The following is a 21,303-nucleotide window of genomic DNA, read 5'->3' as shown; positions in this document are numbered from 1 at the left end:
GCCAAAGTCAGAAGAAGCTTAAGGACTGAGCTACCCAGGCATACCGTTGTTGTTTTTTTTTTAAGCTAAGAGAACATTAAAATAGTTTAAATCCCTTAGGGGTGGGAGTGGGCAAAGGATCTTGAGGTGGCATTAATGTATACTACAGTATGCACTTTATTTTTACAGCAAATTTACCAACAAGATCCATCATACTTCACCTTCATTTAACCACTCTGAGTAATAGTCTTTTTGTCTGGCTCCAGAGATCCAGAGCCAGCTCCTTAATTTACAAGTGGCTTTCGCAAATCTCCCATTTCTGGCTGCTTTCCAACAAAATTTTAACCAAATTTTAGGAACAGAAAATTGTTGGGTAAGGACCTGCCTTTCGTGTCAGAGTGCTGAGCACCCTGGGACCCCCTTCAGAGTTAAGAGTCGCGTCCCGATCTCCCTCCGCCTCTCGTCTTCTGTGTGAGGAGCTCCGAGCGCGCCGCAGGGCGGTCCTGGACCACCCCCACCTTCTGGGAGCGGGGGCCACTCCTCTCCGCTCGGTCCCCAAAGCTGCGCGGTTCCTTTAACTGGGATCGCTGCGAGAGTGTGCGGAGAAGGGCTGGTCCCTCCCGCCTCCTTCTCCTCGGTTCCCTTCCCCCTCCCATCCGAGTTTCAGGTGAATGGGTCACCAGGGAGGAGACGGCCACGACACAATTCCTCGCCGGGGCTCACACCCCCCCCCTCCGCCCCCGACCTTCTCCTTCCCCTGCTGGAGGCCGCGGGACTCCGGGGAAAGCAAGCCACATCGCCCAAGAGCCCGCGCTGGGTGGAACAGGTGAGGCGGGCCAGCTCGCGGCCGCGGGCCTCCACCCCCCGCCTGGCGGTGGTGCGCATGCCCGGGGGCAGGACTGCAGCGATGGGGGGCGGGGGGCGGGAAGGAGGAGAGGAGGAGTGGAGGCGGAGGATCTACAGAGTTCCTAGCCAGGTCCCAGGCTGCTGGCGGGCGGCCGGCACAGCGTCAGGTGCGCTCGCCAGGTAAGCGCGCTCCTCGGTGGATCGGGCGGGGCTGCAGTGAGTAGGGGGGAGTTGGGCGCGGCGCCGGGGGCTCACGGTGGCCCCACAGTACCCGCGGGGGGATCGTGGCTCCAGGCGGGTAGGGGAGACGCGGCGGGGAGGACGCCCGGCGCTAGTTTCGGTGGCGGTTTCGCCTCTGGGCTGGGACTGGCGGGAGCCGGAGGGGCGCGGACCCGCCGAGGGAGCAGCGCTGGGCTAATTCCGAGGCTGCCTCCCCCAGCGAAGGGCCACTTGGAGCCGCCGATCAGCTCTTTCGGCGGAAACGCGTCCAAACTCCCCGAGTCCAGGTGGCGCGGGCACCTTCTCGCTTTAAAGGGGGGCGGAGGGGCCGTTCCCGAACTGAGCGGGCGCAGAGGTGGGAGGCCCTCAGGGAGTGGGGCGCGCGCGGGGTCCTCCGGGGTCCTGAGTCTGAGGGCTGGAGCCCGGGGCACTTGGATCCCGGCGGCGGGGAGGGACCGCATCGAATCCGCCCCACTCACCCTTTGGGTACGGAGCGGGGAGGGAGGTGACCGGTTTAATCCGTGAAGTGTTCCTAGAGCCCTGGGGTGGCCCGGCCGGCCCTTTGGAATCCAGTTAATGGGAGTTGTTGGAGCGCGCGTCGATTTAAGCCTGGGGGCGGGGATTTAATTTCGAGCGAGGCTGTATTTCGAGGGAAGCTGCTCGCGCTGGGGATCCTCACCCGTGACCCAGGGGCGGCCGCCAGGTGGGCGGACCTGCCTCCGGGCGGTCCCTGCTAGCCGCGCGCTGGCGCGCACCGGCCGGGGCGCAAGGACGCGCACTTGCCGCGGGCTTGGAGACCTCCAGGGAAGGGCCGGCCGGCGCGCGGCCTGCCGACATGTTCCCTGGGTCGGAGGAAGTGTGCGGGGAGAGCAGGGTTGAGGGGCCAAAATGGCCTCTGCTCTTTGGGGCTGGAGGAGCAGCTCCGACCCCCTGTGCCCCAGGTGAAGCGACTAACCCCGAGAAGCCACGGCATCCCCTGGCCGGCCCTTGGGCTGGCTGGACAAACTCCCACCTGGGAAATGACCTGGGGCGGGGGAAGAGGCAGCCTTCCAGGTTAGTGTGTGGCCCTCCCGCACAGCAGGTGTATTATTGGGATCCTTGGAAAGGGTGAAACCTTCCCATTAAGGCGCTTCTGGTGATTCTTGCTGTAACTGAAGGGTAATTCTAGACGGGGGTAGATTTCTCAAGCTTCCGATTCCCAGTGTAACAGGGCTTCTTTGGCACGGTACAAATGAGTATTTTCTCTTTATGGTATGTTAAAACAGACCTTGTAAATGGTGAAGCCACAGTATTAGCTGTGTCCTCCAAGCATCACTTTTGTGTAGTTCTGCATTTCTGTAGTTACCAGGTGCCTCCTTGGTTAAATGATGGAGAGGTGGATGGTGAGATTTGTGCAGTTTCCAGGCTGTTCAGGGAAATGATGGGCAGTGCCTCCTAACTAAGTGCTGTGCTAAAAAGAGTTCTGTGCTTTGTATTGTTTATCAACTCTGAAAGGTAAGTCTTATTAGAACTCCATTTTAAAGATAAAACACCGGTAGGGAAAACATGTTACAAATTTTGTGGCTTGAAACCTGCTTCATCTAATCAGGGAGGTTATAGTGGACCAGAAGCAGTCCTGGATATTCCAGCACCAGGACGATAGGGGGTTTTTCTGGAACACTCTACCTTTGACTGGTCCCTGTGGTCTCATGGAATATTTCCACATCTTGTTTGATGTGAAGATAAACGTCTTTTTTTTTTTTTTAAGATGTTGGAATTATTGCCCTTTGAAAATTGTAAGAGACTCCTTAAAAAATTTTTTTAACGCTTTTATTTATTATTGAGAGACAGAGACAGAGCATGAGCATGGGAGGGGCAGAGAGAGAGGAAGACACAGAACCTGAAGGAGGCTCCAGTCTCTGAGCTGTCAGCACAGAGCCCTGCACCAGCTTGAACTCACAAACAGGGAGATCATGACCTGAGTCGAAGTCAGAGGCTTAACCTACTAAGCCACTCGGGTGCCCCATATGAGATTACTTTTAACCACACAAGTTAGCTGATAGAAGGTCTTTCACCTGCCTGGGAGCCTGCCAGAAGAGAAGTGTTCTTCAGTTGCATTTTAAGGCTTACTTGATTGGAATCCCTAGTGAGCTTTTTTCATCCATGTTATTATTTCTGGACGTACTGAGGTAAAAAAAAAAGACCATGAGGATTTTTGTTACACTTTTTATTTTAGCTTCTAGGCTTAGAGCTGTTCTGCAACTTACTGCTTGCTAATCTTGAATATGGTATGAGTTACTTGGGGATCTTATTAACACAGATTCTGATTCATAGGTCGGATGTGGGTCCTGGAATTCTGTTTTTCAGCAAGCTACCAAATGATGTCCATGGTTGAATGTTTGACCCATTACTCTCCCTTTCCTTCAGACTGTAAACACTTAACTGATTTGGTTGAATGTAAAGGATTGTATTTAGTGGGTGTTAGCTTTGTGAAGAACTTGAGGGCATTCACAGCTGTACTGAAATCCCAACTCTAATATGGGCTGTTGGTTTTAGAAATCAAATGTTGATTGACCACCACTGTGTACCAGGGACTGTAGGGATCAGGAAGAAGAGTGATGGTCATGACAGACATCTGGGGGCTTGTAAGGCTGGTGTGCCAGTGGAGGATGGAGATGGTGGTAGTTTAAAAGATAAAAAGAAAATAGTAATTGAGGAAAATTTGCTCTGAGAATAAAATGGGTTTGGTGGGTAGAGTGAATGACAGGGAGAGCACCTCTGAAGAGGTGACATTTGAGATGAAAGCTGGACAGCTGGTGTCCGCCATGTATAGATCTAGGCATTATAGACAGGAAACTGACAAGATCAAGGCCCTCCTTGGATTGATGCTTCTAGTCGATGCAGTGATGCTCAAAATATATGGTGTGCTTAAAAATCATCTGCAGGGGCACCTGGGTGGCTCAGTCGATTAAACATCCAACTTTGGCTCAAGTCATGATCTCATGCTTAATGGGTTTGAGCCCCACATCGGGCTCTGTGCTGAAAGCTTGAAGCCTGCAGCCTACTTCTGATTCTGTGTCTCTCTCTCTCTCTCTGCCCTTCTGCTCTCACTGTCTCTTAAAAGTAAATGGACATTAAAAACAAGTTTTTGGGAAAAAAATCATGTGGAGAGAGGCACCTGGGTGGCTCAATCAGTTGAGTGGCCAGCTCTTGATTTCGGCTCAGGTCATGATCTCACAGTTCATGGATGGAGCCCTGTGTTAGTGTGGAGGCAGCTTGGGATCCCCCTTCCCAACCTTGTTTTGTTTGTGTTTTTTCTCTCTCACAAAATAAATAAACTTAAAAAAATCATCTGGAGGTCTTATCAAAAATTCCATTTCTGATACAGAGCTAGTCTGTTTCAAAATCTGCCTAATTTTAAAAGTGTAGACAATTTACTAATTATGTGCCCAGATATAATCATTTAATACCAGGCACAATTTTTGAAAAATTCTTAAAGTTTGTAAAATATTTATTTATTTATTAAAAAGATTTTTAATGTTTTTTAAATTTATTTCTGAGAGAGAGAGAGAGAGACAGCACGAGCTGGGGAGGGTCAGAGAGAGAGGGAGATACAGAATTTGAAGCAGGCTCCAGGCTCTGAGCTAGCTGTCAGCACAGAGCCCGATGCAGGGCTCAAACCCACAAACTGTGAGATCGTGACCTGAGCCAAAGTCGATGCTTAACCAACTGAGCCATCTAGGCGCCCCAACATTTATTTATTTTTTGAGAGACAGAGCATGAGTTGGGGAGGGGAAGAGAGAGAGGGAGACACGGAATCTGAAGCAGAGTCCAGGCTCCCAGCCGTCAGAGCCCAACGTGGGGCTCGAACTCAAGAACCGTGATATCATGACCTGAGATAAAGTGGGACGCTTAACCGACTGAGCCACCCACGTGCCGCTAAAAACTTCCTTAAGGCAGATTAACTGTTGCTGCATATGATTGAAAAGAAATAGTTCCCCTTAAATATGATAAAGTTTATGTTTTACTTAACTGACAGTTGCTTCAAAGAATTAATCAGGGGGATAGCATTTCCAGGCTTTCTCTTGGCTTAGGTTTCTATAAAGACAGCTTTGGCCAGTAAACATTTTCAAGGAGAGAACGTTTTAAATATTTTCACATTAATCAGCTTTACGTATTTTGGAAGAGTCTGTTGTTTGCCTTATGCTTTGGACTTTTACTCAGCTGTTTGATTGATGTCCTGTCATTCACATGGTACAGGTTCTTTGATGGTGAGCATTGAGCCCCTAGGCCAGATCCTGTATCCTTTTCATTCATTTGTCCTTCACTCAACATACATTTATTGAACAGATAATGTTAATATTGTTGTGCTGGACATTGGGTTGTAACAGTCGGTTCTTGGTCCTTTTTTTTCCTTTTGGCTGTGGCCTTAAAGCATAGTTCCGACTGCCTTAAAGGGGACGTTAGAATTCCTTCAGCCCAGTCCCCCTAAAATATCAAACAACTTAAGTTTTGCACACATGGCTTGAGAGCACATTGTTGTTTGTTATTTTTGAAGGGTGTGTGGAGTCAGGGTAAGGGAGAGGCTTCCTAACATTGACATGAAATCTGACCCTGTGGTATCTTTTCTTCAAAGAATGGTTTCTAGGACTACAAAGACAGCTGTGCAGATATCTGAAGGCTGCTATAGTGGTCCTTCTACATGTTGATTTGTCTGGGCCAAACATTTCCTGTTTTTTCAATCATCTGTCTTAAGACATGGTTTTTCTAGTTCTTTAACACTGTTAGTCACCTCCTGGAGAAGCACTTGCTTGGAACATGATGTACAGATTTCAGGGTTATGCAGACGTTTGTTTCTTTTTCATAACTGTATCATTCCTAGATCTAAGCACTGTCTGTGAATACTGCCAAAGTTTGGGATAGCTTGTTAACTTTGTTGAAATTCTCACCAAGGAAATGCACTTCCAGAAATTGAGTCTAGGGGTGCCTGGGTGACTCAGTCGGTTAAGTGTCCGACTTAACCGGACTCAGGCCTTGATCTCACGGTTCATGTGTTTGAGCCCCACATCGGGCTCTGCACTGACGTTTTGGAGCCTGCTTGGGATCCTCTCTCCCTCTCTCTTTGCCCCTACCCCACTCGTGCCCTCTCTCTTTCTCAAAATATGTAAATAAACTTAAAAATTTTTTAAATAAAATAAAAATTGAGTCTACATTTGTAAAATGATTTATTCATGCCACCAATATTCGAAAATGAGCATAACATACCGAAAGTGCCTAAACACTGAAATTGCTTACCTTGCTGTGAATCCTTTTGCTCATCTTCCTTCATAGGTTATCTTCATTATTCCAGCCTAGAAGTCAGGCTTGTCCCCAGCCCTTTGGCATAGGAGAGTAGTGAGGTTCACAGAAGACAAGCAGAATTTGTCCTCTCCAGTTGTGAGCTATTAAAACCACTCCGTTTGTGGTAGCCCATCATTCTGGCCCTGCGGACACTGTGATGTACTCGGAGTCTCTGGGTTAGTTATCCTTGCCAGCATTTTGTCAGCTTGCCCACCTTGTCTGTGGTCACCAAAACGACCTCCGTGGAGGGGACCTAAACGCTCCGTTCTTTCATCCTATTTAGATTTTATTTTCTAGTCCCAGAGGACCGTGCCTGAGCATGTGGGCTGTACTTAGGGATGTGCTGCAGGTCCGCAGGCTTCATCTTCCAGGCCGGTAACCTTCTCAGAAAAGGAAATGAAATTGATACGCCATGACTTGTCCTTGATAGGCTTCCTAAAATTATTTTTTCACAAAATAAAATCTCTGGTATTAGCGGAGATTTGATAACAAAACTCTGAATCCAGGAAAGGGATTTTTTTTTGTCTGGATTTCTGACAAAAGTTAAACTTTGGCCTGGGTCTGGATTAATTTAGAAGTTTTCAAAAACTACCATGGAGGAGTGCCTGGCTGGCTCAGTGGAAAATGCGACTCTTGATCGCAGGGGGTCATGGCTTCATGCCATACGTTGCACATAGAGGGTACTTAAAAAAGCCAAAAGAAAACAAAAAACCACCAAGGAGCCTGGAATTTTTGGCATAGTCTTGAATGAGTAAGCCATGGCTGTAAAAGGGTTAAGAGTCCTCTAAGGTCAGTTTGTCAGTATTTGACGTTCAGTTTCACATCTAGAGTCCTGCATTAAGTAGTGTTTAAGTTCAGTTTTTCGTATTGTTATTATTCTGGACATCCGTTAGGAAGCCATTCTGGGCTTTTACTCTTCCAGAACACTGTAATGTGCTAATTGCCTGAATTGCCCATTTATATGTACATTTGGGTGCTAGTTAAAGGTCTCAGTACCCTTAGGATTTGTGTACTTTTTTGTATGTTAACACTTCAATCAAATATTTTTTTAAAGAAAAAGCAAAGAAGTCGTCTTCCCTCACTGTGTTTGGAAAATCATGCTAATTGTGTTGGTGTTCCTAACATTCAGTCTGTTTCCATCTTTGAGGTTTTACCTAATGGACATTTGGGCATTATTTTCTTCTGAGAAATTTGGACTTGAGAGTCCTTGAGGATGTGGAAGATAGTTGCCATTGATTTTAAAGAACAAAATTTAGAGAGTTTGAATTTATTTACTTTACTAACATAATACCTTACTTGTACCTACTTTTTTGGAAAGGAAAAAAAAATATTAGACCTTTAATATATGCAGATAGTAGATCTTGCTCAAGTGACCTTCCTATCCCTGCCACCCCCACCCCACCACAAGTTTCCTCTCTTCCTCTTCAGGTCTTGGTCTTTCTTCTCTGTGTTTCCCTATCTTGTGCTTGTTCATGTAGTCAACCCTGAAAACTAAGTAACTGCCTATTGTACTTGCTTTTTTCTTTGTGTGTGACCTTCGGTAGTACTTCCACAGCCTCCCATGGTATAGTGTAGACAGACACTTAATAAGTACTTGTTGATTGAGTGAAATTGCCTCTCAGAAGTTTAGGGATTGTACTCTGAGCAATTTTAGAACAAAATCATACTGCTTTTCTCTTAGGGAAGAAGACTCTTTAATATAACACATAATTAATGTTTTCCCCTTTTTTGTAAATGTTATGCTCAATTTTGAAGACTTGGAAAAGGGAAAAGTGTCCATAATCCTACCACCCATAGATGAATTGTGTAATAATTTATAATGATAAAGGCATACTTTTATTTATTTATTTTTGTTTTTTAAAAAAAAAATTTTACAATGTTTATTTTACTTTTGAGACAGAGAGAGAGAGAGCTTGAGTGGGGAAGGGCCAGAGAGAGCGGGAATCACAGAATCTGAAGCAGGCTCGAGGCTCTGAGCGGACAGCGCAGAGCCCGACACGGGGTTCGAACCCATGGACCGTGAGATCATGACCTGAGCCGAAGTTGCCCGTCCAACCGACTGAGCCACCCAGGCACCCCTAAAGGCATACTTTTAAACCAGAGACAAGTATGTGCTAGACACACCTCTATATGCACTTTCATATGCATTCTCTTTTTATATGACCTTTCAGAAGTAATATGAAACAATAAATATGTTTTAAGAAGTTTTCTTTTTTTGTTTCTTGTTCTTTGAAGGGACTGTTTTGAAAATTACCAATTTTTTTCTTTCTGTAATTTGTTTATTTTTTATAATTTACATGCAAGTTAGCACATGGTGCAACAATGATTTCAGGAGTCGATGCCTTAAGTCCCTTACCCATTTAGCCCATCTCCTCTCCCACAACCCCTCCAGCAACCCTCTGTTCTCTTTATTTAGGAGTCTCTTATGTTTTGTCCCCCTCCCAGTTTTTATATTATTTTTGCTTCCCTCCCCTTATGTTCATCTGTTTTGTATCTTAAAGTCCTCTTATGAGTAAAGTCATATGATATTTGTATTTCTGTGACTGACTAGTTTCCCCATAGCATAATACCATCTAGTTCGATCCATGTAGTTGCAAATGGCAAGATTTCATTCTTTTGGATTGCTGAGTAATACTCCATTGTGTGTGTGTGTGTGTGTGTGTGTGTGTGTGTGTGTGTGTGTACACCACATCATCTTTATCCATTCATCTATTGATGGACATTTGGGCTCTTTCCATACTTTAGCCATTGTTGATAGCGCTGCTATAAACATTGGGGTGCATGTGCCCCTTTGAGACAGCACACCTGTATCCCTTGGATAAAAACCTACCTAGTAGTTTAATTGCTGGGTCATAGGGTAGTTCTATTTTAAATTTTTTTGAGGAACGTCCATACTGTTTTCCAGAGCGGCTGCGCCTGTTTGCACCCCCACCAGCAGTGCAGAAGAGCTCCTCTTTCTCCGCATCCTTGCCAACATCTGTTGTTGCCTGAGTTGTTAATGTTAGCCATTCTGACGGGTGTGAGGTGGTTATCTCAGTGTGGTTTTCATTTGTATATACCGGATGATGAGTGATGTTGAGCATGTTTTCATGTGTCTGTTGGCCATCTGGATGACTTCTTTGGAGAAGTGTCTATTCATGTCATTTGCCCATTTACTCACTGGATTATTTGTTTTTTGGATGTTGAGTTTGATAAGCTCTTTATAGATTTTGGATACTAATCCTTTATCTGGTATGTCTTTTGCAGGTATCTTCTCCCATTCCGTCGGTTGTCTTTTAGTTTTGCTGATTGTTTCCTTCACTGTGCAGAAACTTTTTATTTTGATGAGGTCCCAATGGTTCACATTTGCTTTTGTTTCCCTTACCTTCAGAGACATGTTGAGTAAGAAATTGCTGTGGCTGAGGTCGAAGATTTGCCTGAATTCTCCTCTAGGGTTTTGATGGCCTCCCGTCTTATGTTTAGGTCTTTCATTCATTTTGAGTTTATTTTTGTGTATGGTGTTAAGAAAGTGGTCCAGGTTCATTTTTCTGCATGTCACTGTCCAGTTTCCCAACACCATTTGCTGCAGAGACTGTCTTTATTCCATTGGATATTCTTTCCTGCTTTGTCAAAGATTAGTTGGCCATATATTTGTGGGTCCATTTCTGGGTTCTTTATTCTGTTCCACTGATCTGAGTGTCTGTTTTTGTGCCAGTAGAAAATTACCAGTTTTTACCTGTGCTGTAAAAACTTTGTGAATTTTTTAATACTACAACTTAGCAATGAAAGTTAATATTTGTATGCCAGCCATATGCAGAGTGTGGTGCTTTGTGCTGTAAGGACAACCAGACTGAATGATTCCTATGCTCAGTGATTTCCTGTACTCAAGGAATATACTTTATACTCCATTGTATAAAGATGGCAGTGAGAAGGACAAGAGAAATAATCACCGTGTGACAAGTTACTAGAGATAGGTATCATTAGTTTTCTTAGCAGATGGCAGGGAACTCTGAGGTCAGTAGTAACACCATTATCCCACTTACATTGCTTAGATTGGCTTATCGTGGAAGCTACCTAGCAGCGCTTATCCTGAAGATCAGGTGATCCTTGACATCAGCCATGTCATCAAGGCCTTTTGAAAGTCCACCTCCTTATAGACCTGATGAATTGTAAGTAATCTTTAGTTGTTGTTGTTTTTTTCTTTTTAAGACTGTCACATGTTAAAAATATGTATAGTTGAGATTTTCATCTGTTAAGTGTTTGCTGTTAAAAGTGTGTGTTCAGGGTTGCTGGGTGGCTCAGTCAGTTAAGCATCTGACTTCAGCTCAAGTCATGATCTCACAGGTTTGTGGGTTCGAATCCTGAGTTGAGTTCTGTGCTGACAGCTCAGAGCCTGGAGCCTGCTTTAGATTCTCTGTCTCCCTTTCTCTCTGCCCTTCTCCTGCTCACGCTGTCTCTCTCTCTCTCTCTCTCAAAAATAAATATTAAAAAAAAGTGTGTTTATAAATTTAAATTGAAACAGGATATAAAGTGAAAGTTAGTATCCCTCTGCCACTTAACTTCCAGGATGCCAGTTTTTCTTTGCAGAGGCAACTGTTGTCAACTGTTCTTCCTTCCTTCTTCCCCTCCCCTGTCCTCCCCTCCCTCCCTCCTCCTTCCCTTCCCTTCCCTTCCCTTCCCTTCCCTTCCCTTCCCTTCCCTTCCCTCCTTCTCTTCCCTTTCCCTCCTTCCTTCTTTCCTTCCCTTTCTTTCCTTTCTTTCCTTTCTTCCTTTCTTCCTTTCTTTCCTTGCAAGATAGAGCAGGTGCACGCTTAAATGGGCAAGGGAGAGAGACAGCGTGAGTGAGAAAGAGAGAGAGAATCCCAAGCAGACTCCACACTTAGTGCAGAGTCCAGCTCAGGGCTCAATCCCACAACCCTGGAATCATGACTTGAGCCAAAATTAAGGGTCAGACACTTAACTCACTGAGCCACCCAGACACCCCTATTGTCACCTGTTTCTGATGTTAGCTTCTAGATGGTTTAGGCTTACATTTTGGGTATATTTATTCCTTTTTGTTTTTTCACAAATGGTATGAAGCTTCTTTATTAATGCCTTGTTTAAGTGACTAGCCCTAAAATTGACTCCTTGTCAGTTTTCTAGTAATACTCTATTGAGATACAGTTCACACACCAAATAATTCACCCATTTAGAATGGACTGTTTAGTGGGTTTAGTATATTCACAGAGTTGTGCAACCATCACCACATCAATTTTAGAACATTTTCATCACTCCTGATCAGCAGGTAGTCCTCATTTCCCTCTAGTACTAGGCTATCAGCAATCCACTTTCTGTTTCTAGATTGTTCCATGTTAGACATTTCATGCAAGTGTAATCATGCAATATATGATCCTCTGTGGCTGGTTCTTTCACTTCGCATAATGTCTTCCACATTGTTAGGGGGTTTTTTTGGTAAGTTTATTTTTTTAGAGAGAGAGGGAGAGAGAGAGCACAAGCTGGGGAGGGGCAGAGTAGAGAGACAGAATCCCAAGCAGGCTCTGCACCATCAGTGCAGAGCCCGACGTGGGGCTCGAACCTACAAACTGTGAGATAATGACCTGAGCTGAGATCAGGAGTCAGGTGCTTAACAGACTGAGCCACTCAGGCACCCCATCCACATCCTTAGACTGATTCCTGCCATTATAAAACCAAGAAGCAAAGTTCAGGGTTCATGGCATCCCTAGTCATTTGAGGATTTAAGAATGAAAAAAATTTTAATTTGTTATCAAACTTTGATAGGAATTTCTTCCTTTGAGTAGTTTGTAGCTTCAAGTCTTTGATAACTGTAGTAGGGGTTGTGTTCTGTTACTTTGGCCCTGTAAACCTTGGTGAAATACCACACACACATAGAAAAGGGCACAGAACATGTGTATGGAATGATGAGTGAAATAAGCACAAAGCATAATCATCATGTAGGTCAAGAAATAGAGCACCTTCGGGGCGCCTGGGTGGCTCAGTCGGTTAAGTGTCCTACTTCGGCTCAGGTCATGATCTCACAGTTTGTGGGTTCAACCCCACATTGGGCTCTGTGCTGACAGCTCAGAGCCTGGAGCTGCTTTGGATTCTGTGTCTCCTTCTCTCTCTGCCCCTCCCCTGCTCGCGGTCTCTTTTTCTCTAAAAAATAAACATTAAAAAAAAAAAGAAATAGAGCATCTTTTTTTTTTTAAAATGTTTTATTTTTATTTCTGAGAAAGAGAGAGACAGCGTGAGCAGGGGAGTGTCTGAGAGAGAGGGAGACATAGAATCTGAAACAGTCTCCTGGCTGTGAGCTAGCTGTCAGCACAGAGCCCGATGCAGGGCTGGAACCCATGAACCATGAGATCATGACCTGAGCCGAAGTCGGCCGCCCAACTGACTGAGCCACCCAGGCTCCCCGAAATAGAGCATCTTCAAGTCCATCCTGTGTCTTCTCCTTTCCCTGGAAATCACTCTTCTGACATATGATTATCACTTGATTTTCTCTTTCTTTTTTTTCTTTTCTTTTCTATTTAACCATTTTATACATCTAAACAATGCATTTTAGTTTTACTTGTTATTTAACTTTTTTTTGCTTTAGAGCAATGCTGCAGAAATAAAATGTGAACAATCCATGTATTTTTTGTTTCTTCTAACCATATTAATAATAATTCACTTAGCCCAATATACTTAAACTGTTATTTCAACATGTGATAGAAACACTGACTCATGAGGTAGTTTACATTCCTTGTTAATAGTCGATATTTTTTAGAGCAGCTTTACATTCACAGCAGAATGGAGAGGAAGGTACAGAGAATTCCCATATGCCCCTGCCCTTATAACATACATTGCCTGTCTCAGTATCCCCTCTCAGGGTGGCACTTGTGTTATAATTGATGAACCTTCATTGACAAAACATTGTCACCATGTACATAGTTAATATTAGAGTTTTCCCTTGATGGTGTTACATGTTTTTTTATACTTTGATCATTACGTATTTTACAGTTACCAACATACCTCAGTTTGGACTAGCTACATTTCAAGTGCTCAGTGGATCATGTGGCTAGTGGCCACCATATTAGACAGCACAGCCCTGTAGCGTTCCGTCCTGTGGATATGTTACAGTTAGCTCTTCCACTCTAGGGAGACATTTGGACTGTTTCCTGTTTGCAGTTATTATAAACAGTGTTTCTGTGAATGTTACAATGTTAATGGGATTTTAAGTGGAATAATCCTTTTTAAAACTGATACAATCAGGGGCGCCTGGGTGGCTTAGTCGGTTAAGCGTCCGACTTTCGCTTAGGTCATGATCTCGCAGTTCATGGGTTCAAGCCCCGCGTCGGGCCCTGTTCTTACAGCCAGCTCAGAGCCTGGAGCCTGTTTCAGTCTGTGACTCCCTCTCTCTCTGACCCTCCCCTGCTCACGCTGTCTCTCTCTCTCCCCTAGAAATAAATTAAAAAAAAAAAAAAAACTGATACAATCATTTTGGAGGGGCACCTGAGTTGCTCAGTCAGTTAAGTGTCCTACTTTGGCTCAGGTCACGTTTTCACGGTTTGTGGGTTCAAGCACTGTGTCAGGCTCTGTGCTGACAGGTCAGAGCCTGGACCCTGCTTCAGATTCTGTCTCCCTCTCTCTCTGCCCCTACCCTGCTTGCACTCTTCCTCTCTCCTTGTCTCCCAGAAATAAATAATAAGTATTTAAAAAAAATTTTTATTGAAATAATCATTTTGGAAAAAACTTCAACACTGAGATACAGGAGTGCTGATGCATAGGGGCACATGTACCCCAATGTTCATAGCAGCACTCTCAACAATAGCCAAAACAACTGTCCATCAACTGACGAGTGGATCAAGAGGATGTGGTTTATCTATACAATGGAATACTACTTGGCAATGAGAAAGAATGACATCTGGCCATGTGTAGCAACATGGATGGAACTAGAGGGTGTTTATGCTAAGCAAAATAAGTCAGGCAGAGAAAGACAGATACCATATATTTGCACATATAGGTGGATTAGGAGGAAATTAATAGAGGATGATGCCGGAGAAGAAGGGGAAAATAGTGGGGGAAAGGGAGGGAGGCAAACCATGAGAGACTCTTGAATGCTGAGAACAAACTGAGGGCTGATGGGGGTGGGGGAGAGGGAAAGGGGGGTGATGGGCATGGAGGAGGGCACTTGTTGGGATGAACACTGGGTTTTATATGTAAACCAACTTGACAATAAACTATTTAAGAAGAAAAATTAAACAATTTAAAAAAAAATAAAAAGAAGTGCTTTTGTGTATGAGGTCACAAGTTCCATGATATTCAGAGTTACATTGTTCATAACAGCCCCAGATGGAGACATCCCAAATATCCAAGTAGTTCAAGTTCCTTGAATTCATGTGGTTAGCAGCACCCAGTAGTAAGATATCTTGCTTTGGAATAACAGAAGTGGACCAAGAAAATAATGGCAGAAACAAAAGGGAATGAGGTCAGTTTAGCAATTAAATTTTGTTTCCCCAGGACCCACATTTCTCAGATTCAGTGTGTCCACACATAAATGTGCCTGTTTCCAATGATGTTTATGATTGAATTACTGAAGTTTGCACAGTAGCTTTTTTTGTTTTTTGTTTTGTTTTGAAAGAGGGGGAGAGTGGCAGAGAGAAAGTGAAGAGGAGAGAGAGAGAGAGAGAGAGAGAGAGAATGAATCCTAAGCAGGTTCCATGATTAGTGCAGAGCCCGATGTGGGACTCAATTCCATGACCCTGGGATCATGACCTGAGCTCATATCAAGAGTCAGACACTCACCTGACTGAGCCATCCAGGCCCCTCTGCAAAGTGACTTTATAAAGATGTAATTAGACATCACCATGATGAGTCCTCATTGCATATTTGACTTACTTTGTAACTCTTATCATAACTGACCTGTGAGGGGTCTAAACTGAGACCCTCTTGTTCATTGTTGTATCCTCAGTAACTGGCACAGTGCCTAGCACACAACAGCTTGGTGGCTCCCGTAAATAGCTATCACGTGAGTGAATGAATGAATGAATGAAGGTGATTTCTCAGGTAGGAGAGTGAGGCTGCCAGGAATTGGACATGACCCTGGCTAGGCCACTTTATTTTTTTATTTTTTTAAATTTTTTTTATGTTTTATTTATTTCTAGGAGAGAGAGAGAGACAGTGTGAGCAGGGGAGAGTCAGAGAGAGAGGGAGTCACAGACTGAAACAGGCTCCAGGCTCTGAGCTGGCAGTCAGCACAGAGCCCGATGTGGGGCTCGAACCCATGAACCGCGAGATCATGACCTAAGCGAAAGTCGGACGCTTAACCGACTAAGCCACCCAGGCGCCCCTGGCTAGGCCACTTTAGGTGTCTATCTGAATGCACTGGTCTCAAGTCCCTCAAGCAGTAGGGTTGACATCCTTGTTCTAAACTGCTTAGCCCCTCCTCCCCGGGGATTACAGTTTAACTGGTATGGAATGCTCCATCTAGGGATTGTACCCATTCCACAGGTGCTTCTGATTTGCAGGAAATTTGGGAACCTCTACTCCGTAGAGATTAGAGCAGTCATGCTCAGCGCATGCTTCCCAGACTGGCTGCATGAGCAGCATCTGGAAACTTGTCCTACCCCGTACCTGCAGAATCAGCACCTTGGGTTTGGGGACCAACAGTCTCTGTATTCACAAGCCCCCCAGGAGATTCTGACACAGAAACTTGTACTGTTCAGTGGGTGCCTCGGTAGCTGCAGCCAGCTTGCTTTAACAGTACCACAGACTGGGTGACTTATAAACAACATACATTTATCTCTCACAGTTCTGGAGGCTGAAAGTCCAAGATCAGGTGCCACTGTGGTCAGGTTCTAGTGAAGTCCATCTTCTGGGTTGCAGACTGCCACCTTGGGGTTGTGTCCCCTCACAAGGTAGAAGGAGTCTCTTTTATAAAGGCACTGTGTCCATTCACGAGGGCTGCATGTCATAACCTAATTAGTCCACTTCCTAATAGCATCACATTGGAGTTTAAGATGTCGACATTTGAATTTGGCGGGAGTGGGGGCGGTGACATAAAGTGTTGTTGCATTGTAGTGGGGTGGTACTAATAATAGTTTTATTTGCCACTGGAGAGTTTCGGGTACTCCAGGTACATTGTATGTTCTTCCTCCTTACCTCCAAACAGTACTAACTTGAAATTGTTTTCATGTATTTCAGCAAACCCAATCATTATGCCCCAAGCAATGATATGTATGGTGGAGACATGCATGTTCGACCAATGCTGTCTCAGCCGGCGTATTCTTTCTACCCCGAAGATGAAATTCTTCACTTCTATAAATGGACCTCTCCTCCAGGAGTGATTCGGATTCTGTCTATGCTTGTGATCGTGATGTGCATTGCCATATTTGCCTGTGTCGCCTCCACGCTTGCCTGGGATAGAGGCTATGGAACTGGCTTAATGGGAGGCAGTATAGGCTACCCTTACGGAGGTGGCTTTGGTACCTACGGAACTGGCTACGGCTATGGCTATGGCTATGGTTATGGCTATGGAGGCTACACAGATCCAAGAGCAGCCAAGGGCTTCCTCCTGGCCATGGTTGCCTTTTGTTTCATTGCTGCATTGGTGATCTTTGTTACCAGCGTTATAAGATCTGAGATTTCTAGAACAAGAAGATATTACTTGACTGTAATAATACTGAGTGCTATCCTTGGCATCATGATGTTTATTGCCACAATTGTCTATATAATGGGAGTCAACCCAACGGCGCAGGCTTCTGGCTCTCTATATAGTTCACAGATATATGCTATCTGCAACCAGTTTTATACAGCTGGAACTAGTGGATTCTACATGGATCAGTATTTGTACCACTACTGTGTGGTGGATCCCCAAGAGGTATGGCTGGTTTTCTCCCTGCCCTGCTTTGGGTAGAGGCTTTCGGGAGGCTTAATAGAATCACTTGGGAAACTTGTTAAAAGTATTGATGACAAGGTCTCACTTCTGTTTAAATCAGGATCTGGAGAGGGTCTGGTGTTATTATTAGGATATTATTAACATACCATATAATGCTCATCCATTTAAAGTTGCATTCGGTAATTTTTCGTATATTCAGAGTTGTGCGTCCATCACCATAATCAGTTTTAGAACATTTTCACTATCCCCAAAGAAACCCCATAACACAATTACCAGTAATTTCTCATTTCTCTAACCTTTCCCAGACCGAGGCAACCACTAATCCTATTCTATAGAATATTTTTGCCCATTCTGGATATATATTTCATATATACAGAATCACACAATATGTGGTCTTTTATGATTGGCTTCTTTTTTTTAAAAAGACTTATTTATTTAAAGTTTATTTATTTTTGAGAGACAGAAGGGGAGAGAGGGAGAATAGAGGATCTGAGGTGAGCTCTATGCTGGTAGCAGAGACCCTGATGTGGGGCTCAAACTCATGGACCCAGTGATTATTACCTGGGCCCAAATCGAAGGCTTAACCAAATGAACCACCCAGGCACCCAAGCTTCTTTCATTTTTAAAGTTTTATTTGTTTAACCATCTTTACACCCAATCTGGGGCTTGAACTCATGATCCTGGGATCAGGAGTCCTACACTCTCCTGAACAAGCCAGTTGGGTATCCTTGTGATTGGCTTCTTTCAGGTCACATGGATGTTTTCAGGGTTCATCCATGTTATAGCATGTGATGTCAATTCCTTTTCATTGCTGAATAATAGTCCATTGCATGGCTGTACCATTATTTATCCATGCATCAGGTGATGGACATTTGGGATGTTTCCACACTGGCTGTTCAGAATAATGCTCTGAACATTTGTGTACAAGTTCTTGTGTGAACCCATGTTTTAGTTTAGTTTAGTTTCTCTTGAGTATGTACCTAAGGGTAGAATTGCTAGGTCTTATGTTGTCTCTGTGGGCTTTTTTTTTTTTTTTTAATGTTTATTTATTTAGAGGGAGAGAGAAAATCGCAAGCAGGCTCCACACTGTCATTTGAAAGCCCAGCACTGGGCTGTATCTCAGCGAACCATGAGATCATGACCTGAGCTCAAATGAAGAGTCAGACATTTAACCAACTGAGCCACCCAGCAACTCCAGTTTCTCTGTGTTTAATCTCTTGAGGAACTGTTTTCTCAACAGGTTGCACTGTTTTACATTTACCAGAACTGTATGAGGATTGCAGTTTCTACACATCCTCACCATGTTTTCTCTGTTTGATTCTATCCATGTTGATGGGTGTGAATTTGCTAATCTTTATTTCCTGGTGGATTTCTAATCTTTTTTTCCCTGTTTTGTTTTTGTTTTTTTCTCCTTATACTGACTCAGGAATTCTTGTTCTTTTATGTGAATGAGTCACTCTTTTGAGGTTGGATCATCTCCAGTAACTATCATTGTTTTGAAGATTGAAATGTTTTCCCTGCAAATGTAGGATTTCAGAATGTGTGTTGCTGACATTCGAATGTGTCTCTGGTAAATAGGGCTGAGGATTGGTATTCCTACCTTACCACATCCTTGTCTCTCTAGTCCTCTGAAGGCCCCCAACTTGTATTTACTGAAGAAGGGTACCACTGTTAGATGGCTGCAAAGAGACCCGCTTGTTACCCATGAGCAAAATCTAGGCCAGGGGCCTGGTCCTTGCCTAATTTCAAGTGTCTGCAGGCCAGTGGCCCACTCAACATGCTTAGCAGCCACTGGGAAAACTGTCAGGGGGAGGAATTCCTTGTCACAGGGCCCTTTCTTGCAAGTACACAAAAGACTCCCTACGGAAACCACCTGCCAGACTAAATGAATCATTCAACCATTTTTTCTAATTTAAAGCTTGGTTAGATCATGTCTGCCTAATTTATGGTAGGGTCGATCCACTATAGACTGGAATTTACATTCAGTATAAAAAAATTTGCCAAGCATGTGTTACGAATAAGATTGTAACGTGATTGGGTATTTAAAGCTACTTCTGAGAGGGCACCTGGGTGCCTCAGTTGGTGAAACCACTAAATTTGGCTTAGGTCATGATCTCACAGCTCGTGAGTTTGAGCCCTGCGTAGAACTCTGTGCCAGTGGCTCAGAGCCTGGAGCCTACTTTGGATTCTGTGTCTCCCTCACTCTGTGCCCCTCCCCCGGCCCCACTCTGTCTCTCTCTCAAAATAAACATTAAAAATTTAAAGGTACTTCTGAGAATAACATTTTTCAAGCCCTTTAGAAGTATACCAGCAATTGGGTTAATTTACTGGCCATTTTCATCTGTTTGTAAAAAGAAGGCCACTTGGTGCTCAAGCTTTGGAACTGGATTTCTATAATTTAAAATGGGGCGATGTTCTGAGTATTGAATCAAGTCTCGTATGTGTTGCTAGCCTCTGCCCAACTGGTGTGGACTACATTTTGTATTTCTAAAATGTAACTTTTTTATATCAGTTTTATATCACACCACAGATATGTAAGTGTAGGGCCTTAGATATTTATCGAGAGTGGATTAGGATAAAGTAAACAATTAAAATCTAACTGTCAATATTTAATCTATTTTTAGGCAATTGCCATTGTACTGGGATTCATGGTGATTGTGGCTTTTGCTTTAATAATTTTCTTTGCTGTGAAAACTCGAAGTAAGATGGACCGGTATGACAAGTCAAATATTTTGTGGGACAAGGAACATATTTATGATGAGCAACCCCCCAATGTCGAAGAATGGGTAAGTGTTAAAAAAAATCAGCCTATATCTGATCTTTTATTAACCCTCCTGGTTTCCGTCTCTAAACTTGACTTTGGGTGCTTTGTGAACCTCTGTTCTTAGAAGTTTTGTCTGTGTATATTGCAAAAGTTGTACCCTCCTGTTTTTACTCAGAACTTTCAGAAGGTGGTATGAGAAGTGGAAATTGTTTTACTGCAAGGTGAAAGTCAGATTTCCGTTTTTAAGAAGTGTACCTAGACCCTGAAACAAAATGGCTTCTAAAGGAATCTTGTAGAAAGGACTTGGCATTTGAAAACAAAACACTTCCTCCCCCTCCCCTTTTATTTTCCTGCTTGTCATTTTGGAGGGAAACGCTCCTGATGCTTGCTGTCTTGGCTCAAGATTGGCAGTGGTGGTTTGGAGTGGTAGCAAGTGGCTTACTAAGTTTAAACTTCTTACGTGGATAACAGCCTAGCAAATCACAGTGACTGATCCTGCATGGCTGCTTACCTAAGAAATACTTCAGTGAGGCAGAGAGAGATGGGAGCACTTTCCTTTTTGTGTATACTGTACTGTTATCCCTACAGGTGTGTGTTAGTATCTTGGAAATAGGTGTTCCTGATACCTAACATGCCTTTAGAGTTGTCTGCAGGGAGATTTAATTTCTCAGAAGTCCTGCTAGGATGCTGTTGGAAGCATCCTCAGAAACTAGCATCATGGGGTTCCTGGAGCAGATTGAAGTCTTACCATGAAGGTTAGATGAGAATCCTGGACACAGGGGGCTCCTGGGTGGCTTAGTCAGTTAAGCGTCCGACTTTCGCTTAGGTCATGATCTTGCGGTTTGTGGGTTCGAGCCCCGCGTCAGGCTCTGTGCTGACTGCCTGCTCAGAGCGTGGAGCCTGTTTCAGAGTCTGTGTCTCCCTCTCTCTCTGACCCTCCCCTGCTCACGCTGTCTCTCTCTCTCTCTCTCTCCTAGAAATAAATTTTTTAAAAAATCTAAAAAAAAAAAAAAAAGAGAGAGCGAGAATCCTGGACACAGGTTCCAGGGTAGGTGTGTTCTGGCCAGTGGGGGTGGAGGAAAGAAGGCTAAGGGTGGGAACTGCTGGGCAGGGCAGGGCTGAAGACAGGCTCATCTCTAAGACCCTTTAGCTCCGGCCTGCCGTGTGTCTGATTGGAAGAAACGAAGATGAGATTTTCTTCTAGTGAGTTAAGGAGCCAAAACAAAAGCCCTAGGAAAATCAGCAGGTGTGGTATGGATAGGCCACTGAGATGATAGTTCCTGTGTTCCTGACCTCTCTCTCCTTGAAGCCTGCTTGACCT

At 44.2% G+C, this 21,303-nt stretch overlaps 1 protein-coding gene across 1 annotated transcript in view; it reads left to right on the top strand.

The window, feature by feature from the left end:
* The first annotated feature begins 966 nt into the window (after nucleotides 1–966).
* Nucleotides 967–21,303, top strand: part of OCLN (occludin) — a 55,642-nt gene continuing 35,305 nt past the window's right edge. The window contains exons 1-4 of the mRNA XM_077773579.1: nucleotides 967–1,005; nucleotides 10,395–10,511; nucleotides 16,525–17,200; nucleotides 19,843–20,004. Of these exons, the coding sequence (XP_077629705.1) occupies nucleotides 10,462–10,511; nucleotides 16,525–17,200; nucleotides 19,843–20,004 (888 nt within the window). The 5' untranslated portion in view covers nucleotides 967–1,005; nucleotides 10,395–10,461. The remainder of the gene's footprint in view (nucleotides 1,006–10,394; nucleotides 10,512–16,524; nucleotides 17,201–19,842; nucleotides 20,005–21,303) is intronic.

The sequence above is a fragment of the Crocuta crocuta genome, unplaced genomic scaffold, assembly GCF_008692635.1.
Source record: "Crocuta crocuta isolate KB4526 unplaced genomic scaffold, BGI_CrCroc_1.0 scaffold383, whole genome shotgun sequence".
NCBI classification, from domain to species: domain Eukaryota; kingdom Metazoa; phylum Chordata; class Mammalia; order Carnivora; family Hyaenidae; genus Crocuta; species Crocuta crocuta.
The sequence above is the reverse complement of the archived record's forward strand: the minus strand, read 5'-3'. Positions and strand labels throughout refer to the sequence as shown.